The following is a 6,329-nucleotide window of genomic DNA, read 5'->3' as shown; positions in this document are numbered from 1 at the left end:
TACCTAATGGTGGTAATGTCTGAATTATGTCAGACAGAAAGCAACCTTTATATAAAAACCACCATCACCAGGGATTGAGGTGTGTATCTGTAGTCTCAGTTACTTAGGAGACTGAAGCAGGAGAATCATTTAACAACAGCCTGAGTCACATAGTAAGACTCCGTAAGAAAAACAAAAAACAAAAACAAAAAAACTCCTTTAATTCAAAATGCTCCAGAAAAGCACAGTATTTTATGCTTCAATAACAGCTTTTCCACTGAACAACAACAAAACAAAAAACCCCACCATTGTATATTAAGCAGCAGCATTCAAGGTTGAGTCTTAAATGTTACTTTAATAGTATCCACAAAGAAATATGGTTTGGTTAAGTAATGGCTTATTTTTATTTAAAACAATCTATGATTTTTACCCATTGTGTATAGAGAACTTGATTTTTAAAAAATACTTTCTTTTGTCAAATGGGTTATCTTAAGATAGGAAGAACCAAATTATTCTTTGGTTTTATTATATGGGAAAAACAACACAGTGGTCAAACAACTTTGTGATATTTATATTCTATTGCACAGGTTTGGGTTATACAAATTAGTAACACAAGTTATTTCTTAAATTGCAAACATTTTCTAAAATATCATTACAGGAGATGCCTATTATATTAAAACATCAAGGTAGAAATCATACTTTTAATAGTTAAATGCAACATTAAAAATACTGCTGATTCAATTAAAGAAAAACTAAAATGTGTGCTCAAATGCTCTAAAACTAGGTAGCAGGGCAACTAACAACAAGTTAAGTCACTGTGGTCCACTTTAATGTATGCATATATATGAGTATTCTTGATAACCCCCTCTCCTGAAAATGCATAATGGAAACATAAAAACCCAGATAATTGATTTAAAGTAATTGTAATTCTTACTAATGCCTAAGCTCTATGGTAAAGTGTACTTTATCTATGATAAAGTACATATCTATATATCTATGACCTCATACATTTACTAAATCATATATAAAAGACACCACACTTAGAAAGAAGAAAGAATGTTTTTAAGGTAATAGTTTTAATTCAATTATTGAGATGAAAAGACAGTGAAGCCCTGTTTACTACTTACATGAAAGAAGATTTAAAAAAAATCACTGCACGAAATACAAAGGGTGGGGTTAGGCTGTGATATTAAACTTCTCTGTGTCTTTCTTGATTGTTCAAGAGCAAATTAAAGTTTCCACGGCAAATTTGTTTTCAAAATGCCGAATTGTGACACAATCACTGACTTCTCGTTTCTGAATACCTGTTTGGGAAAGAAAAGTTTTTAAGTTTTGGGTTCTTTAGTAATGAATAGTCATATTAATTCTCACAGGTATTATTTATTTTAATGGAAGCACTTCACTCTGTTCTATGAATTTCTATACTTAGTCTATCATACTACAAAAATTAACTTTTTAAATTTTTTATGTTGGTCCTGGCACTTGAACTCAGGGGCTGAGAACTATCTTTGAGCTTTATTGCTCAAGTCTAGCTCTCTACAACTAGAGCCCCAGCTCCATGTCTGGCTTTTTGGTGGTTAATTGGAGATCTGGACTTTTCTACCCACAGTGGCTTCAAACTGCAATCCTCAGATTTCAGCCTTTTGAGTAGCTAGGATTATAAGCATGAGCCACTAGCCCATCCTTTAGGAAAAACAATTTTTAATTCCTTTTCTGGATTAGGTATTTTCACAGATAATAGTATAATAGATTGTTTATACCTTTACCAGCTTGAAAGGTACTAGAAACAGTCTCCATCTTGAAGAGGACCGTGGGTATGGGTACGGGTACTCAGAAATGCACATTAAAAAGAGCAATCTTCATCCTATCAGTTTAACTTTTTAAAAACTATGAACTAAGCCAACTTTGTTTTTTGCTAGTCCTGGGGCTTGAACTCAGGTCCTGGGCACTGTCCCTGAGTTTCTTTTGCTCAAAGCTAACACTCTGCCACTTAAGCCAGCACTACTTCTGGTTTTTTCTGTTTATGTGGTACTAAGGATGGTACTAAGGAATCAAATCCAGGGCTTCATGCATGCTAGGTAAGCACTAAGATATATTCCCAGCCCCAAGCCAATTTTAAATGTAAGAAATCAAGGAGCAAGTGTCCAATGACTCATAAGGTAGGAGAACAGTATTATTAAAAGCACTAATATAAAGCTAGGGAAGCATTTTGGCCAGGTGACAGAAGGCCAAAGAAATCATACAACAGCAAAACTGAATGACAATTCCTTACTCTCTACAGTTCTGTCACATGTCATTTCTTTTTCTTTTTGGAAGAAGTGGGGACATACTGTTATCCTGATTTTTACTTAAGTCAAATGGTTAGGGAAAGCTACTACATCAGTTGTGTCAATGCTCTAAATTCCTCACCCCAAATTTCTTTCTAAGGTGACTGATTACCCTCAAAGTGACTCAAAAGGCAACTTTCGTGCTTTACATCCACATCTCTGAAAGTACAACTGAGCATCTGGTATCAAGAGACCATTAGAGAGTAAAGACTCTTAGTGGCTGAGCCACAGAGGAGACACAAAGTCAAACCAGGGTGGCTAGTGGAAGGTAAGGGACAAGTATCTCAATGTCTTGATTCTCTCAATAATTTTTCCATCTAAGGAATGAATTTAAGTTTAAGATGATTATATGAAATCTGAAAGTATTCTATATATATGTATAGATAGATATCTGTATCTATCTATATATATATAGAATACTTTCAGAACATGATGTAATTTTATTTTTCTTTTTTTTTTCCAGTGTTTAACTTTTTTTTTTATTGTGAAAATACCGTACAGAGGGGTTACAATTACATGGGCAAGATAATGAGTACATTTTTTAATCAAACCTTGTTGCCTCCTCCTTTGTTTCTCCTTCCCATCCCTTTCCATCTCCCACCCCGCCACCCTTCCCACCCCCTGCCACCCCGTCCAAAGTTGTATGTAATTTTCTCACTCACAGGAAGCATATTAATACTAATGACTAGACTTCATTTCAATTGTTCAACACTATAAAGCTACAAAATAAACTTTCCTACCAGAATTTTAACATTAAAAAACATTACTCTCCTTAGCTAAATCTAGGTATGTTTTCATGTCCATCTGATTAAAAATTAATAGAAAATTAAAATTCATTTTCATCACCCTGTATAGCTTCTATTTTACTACATGGAGAATGCAAAGTGAAAACTAGATGGGGGACAGTTTCCTTGCATTTTCACTGCTTCTCTTTTAGCGAGAATTTAAAACATCCAATGTTACTGGGGCAAAGTAATCGTGAAACTCTATCATGAATAAGAGTCTTTGGGTTCACTAACATCTGACCTTCCAAAGGGAGAAAGGAATTAAAAGTATGAGCACAATACTTTTTCCATGTGTCTGGTCTTTGCTTCAAGCAATATGCGCAAATAGAAAATACAGGCTTTCAGGATACATATTACTTTAAATGCACACTACTACTTGCTGCCAGACCAGATGTATAGAAAAAAACAAAACCAAACTACTTCGTTTCTATAGCCACTAAAGCGATATTTACTTTGTTTTAATTTGCCATAATTTGCTTATTAAAAAACCTATCACCCTTTGGTAGCAAAGGTTCAGTATAAATAGGTGTTTGAGCTTGACATCTTTATGGTTTTTTTTTTTAATTGTGAAAATACTGTACAGAGGGGTTACAATTACATGGGCAAGATAATGAGTACATTTCTTATCAAGCATTGTAGCCTCCTTCTTTGTTTCCCCTTCCCATCCCATCCTCCTTCCGCCACCCCCCCAACATCTTTATGTTCTGATTATTATTTTTTCCATTTCAATTAAGGCACCAGTAATGGTAGTTTTTGAAATATACTGTAAAATAAAAAGGTAGCATAATTAAAATTGAACAAGCAAACATTACCTTTAATAGTTTCTCTGCGTTGCAGTTTGTAAGTTTCCTTGTCATGGCAAAGTCGATAAATAAAGAAGCCCAGGTGATCGATGTTTTCAATGCGATCAGTAATAACCATGTGCTCATGAATCAGATAGGACTGAGGCAGATAGGTTCCAGCCTACATTTAGAAAGTCTTATGTTATATGAATATCTCAAATACATATTCTCAACACTCTAGAAAAACAGAATTCTTAAGAGTTAATAGGCATTGACATCCGATTTTTATAAATATAGTTCTATATTTTTTTTGAGAAAGCTTCTCACTATGTTGCCTAAGCTGACCTCAAACTCCAGGGCTCTCATAATCCTCTTGTCTCAGCCTCTACAGTGGTTAGTACTGTAGGTGTGTGCCACTGTGCTGGTTATAAACAAGAGCTTTGTTAGAACAGAACCATTCCCTTTGGTTTACACTCAGGAATGAGGAACAGGAAGCCTGGCTGCTGGTCATAAAAGGTCCTCAAAAGTCCTTTGGTACAGGATGGGACAGATATGTATACCTATCAACAGCTGTCTACGGCTGTCTTCCTGTATTGATAATTTTGTATCACCCATGAATGATGTTATTGAAATGGCCCTTGGCATAAAAAAGGTTCCTCAGATCTAGATAAGGCATCAGAATTAAACTGAGGATTAATAATATTCTCTGGTCTTTTAGGTATCCATTAAACATAATTTTAGAAAGTTTACTTGTAGGTATGATTTTTTTTCTTTAAAGACAGGGTTTTATATATAGCCCAAGGTGGACTTAAAACTCCCAATCTTTCTGCCTCCACTTCCAAGTGCTGGGATTAGAGGTGTGTGCCTCCTTCCCCACAATAAACTGTATTTTCTTTCTTTCTTTTTTTGGTCGGTCATGGGGCCTGAACTCTGGGTCTGGGCACTTTCCCTCATCTATTCAGTTCAAGGCTAGTGCTCTACTGCTTGAGCCACAGCACCACTTCCAGCTTTTTCTGCTTATATGGTGCTGAGGAATGGAACCCAGGGCCTCATGCATGCAAGGCAAGCACTCTGCCACTGACCCACCTTCTCAGCCCCAGTAAACTGTATTTTTTTTTTTTTTTTGTCGGTTGTGGGGCTTGAATGTTGGGCCTGGACACTGTCCCTCAGCTCTTCAGCTCAAGGCGAGTGCTCTACCACTTGAGCTACAGCACCACTTCTGGTTTTCTAGTGTTTTATTGGAGATAGGACTCTCAAGGTCTTTCCTGCCCGGGCTGGCTTTGAACCATGATCCTCAGATCTCAGCCTCCTGAGTAGCTAGGATTACAGACGTGAGCCACCGGTGCCCAGCTTAAACTGTATTTTCATTTCAACATATAAAACATTACTGAAATAAAATTACTTGTCTTAGTTCTTCTTTGTAAAACTCTTTTGATTATATTCTCATAAGATGGCCTCCAATAGGGCTAACTTTTCAACAGGGAATTCCAAGACTCTATAACAACATCCCTAGTTAAGAAAATATGAAATACTTCATACCTTGATGTTAATAAGTAACTCCAGCAGGTTTCTGGGTGGCATAACAATGGAAGTGTTCAAAGGAATCACGTAGCACTTGTCCAGGTTAAGATCTAGATAGGCAGTGAGTCTCTGAGAAGATAATTATAGTTAATATTTGTGATTTTTAAGAGTAACTGCTACATTAATATAGGCCATCTTTAGGATGCAGAAATCACTTGCATTTTAAGAAATTAAGAATTTGGTGGAACAAACATAAAAGTAGGAATAGAAGAGGAAGTTATTGCTAGTAAGTGAAACTCTTAACAAGTTTCTATAATAAAGAATGACTATACCTGCTAAAATTAACTGCAAATACCTATGAGCCAGCTAATTAACCCCTACTTACAAGGTCTGACGGTGGTTATGTAAATATTACCTTCTCTCTTATGTACCTCAAATATTAGGATGATCTTTAAAGAAATAGTCTCTGAAATTATTTTTTGTCTCTTGTAGTTCAAGTAAGAAAGCTCAGTAAACAAGGACAATCTTATAGGATTATTTTGATGACTAAGTTAGACCAAACCATGCAAACACTTGGATTTCTCAGTAGTACCTATTATTTAATGTTTGCTTTTGATAAAGGTTATTATCTTGAAACAATTTTTCATAAATGGTTTATAAATACATATATTTAAATAAAGATGTATTTGAAAGGCACAAAAGTTTGCACAGCTAACTTCACTGATATGTTTGAGTATTCATCATGGCAAAGACATAAAAGCCAAATTAGTGATTCACTGATTAGTGAATTTGTACATCTCAGAACCCTGGTTTGAAAAAACAAATTCTTGGGATAAAAGAACTGAGGAAATTAAAATATACATTAGATAACTAATACTATATTATCAGGTTCTTTGTGTCTGTGAGTGTGCTGGTACTAGGGCTTCAATTTAGGG

The 6,329-nt window shown here is 35.3% G+C and overlaps 1 protein-coding gene across 1 annotated transcript in view; it reads right to left on the bottom strand.

Annotated features, from left to right (window-relative positions):
* Positions 1–529: 529 nt before the first annotated feature.
* The window catches only part of Itm2b (integral membrane protein 2B), a 28,115-nt gene continuing 22,315 nt past the window's right edge, over positions 530–6,329 (bottom strand). Inside the window, exons 4-6 of the mRNA XM_042685303.1 lie at positions 5,413–5,523; positions 3,904–4,054; positions 530–1,283 (exon numbers count right to left, since the gene is read on the bottom strand). Coding sequence (XP_042541237.1) covers positions 1,198–1,283; positions 3,904–4,054; positions 5,413–5,523 — 348 coding nt within the window. The 3' untranslated portion in view covers positions 530–1,197. The remainder of the gene's footprint in view (positions 1,284–3,903; positions 4,055–5,412; positions 5,524–6,329) is intronic.

This window comes from Dipodomys spectabilis, unplaced genomic scaffold (assembly GCF_019054845.1).
Source record: "Dipodomys spectabilis isolate Male_0828 unplaced genomic scaffold, ASM1905484v1 ptg000095l, whole genome shotgun sequence".
Taxonomy (NCBI): domain Eukaryota; kingdom Metazoa; phylum Chordata; class Mammalia; order Rodentia; family Heteromyidae; genus Dipodomys; species Dipodomys spectabilis.
The sequence above is the reverse complement of the archived record's forward strand: the minus strand, read 5'-3'. Positions and strand labels throughout refer to the sequence as shown.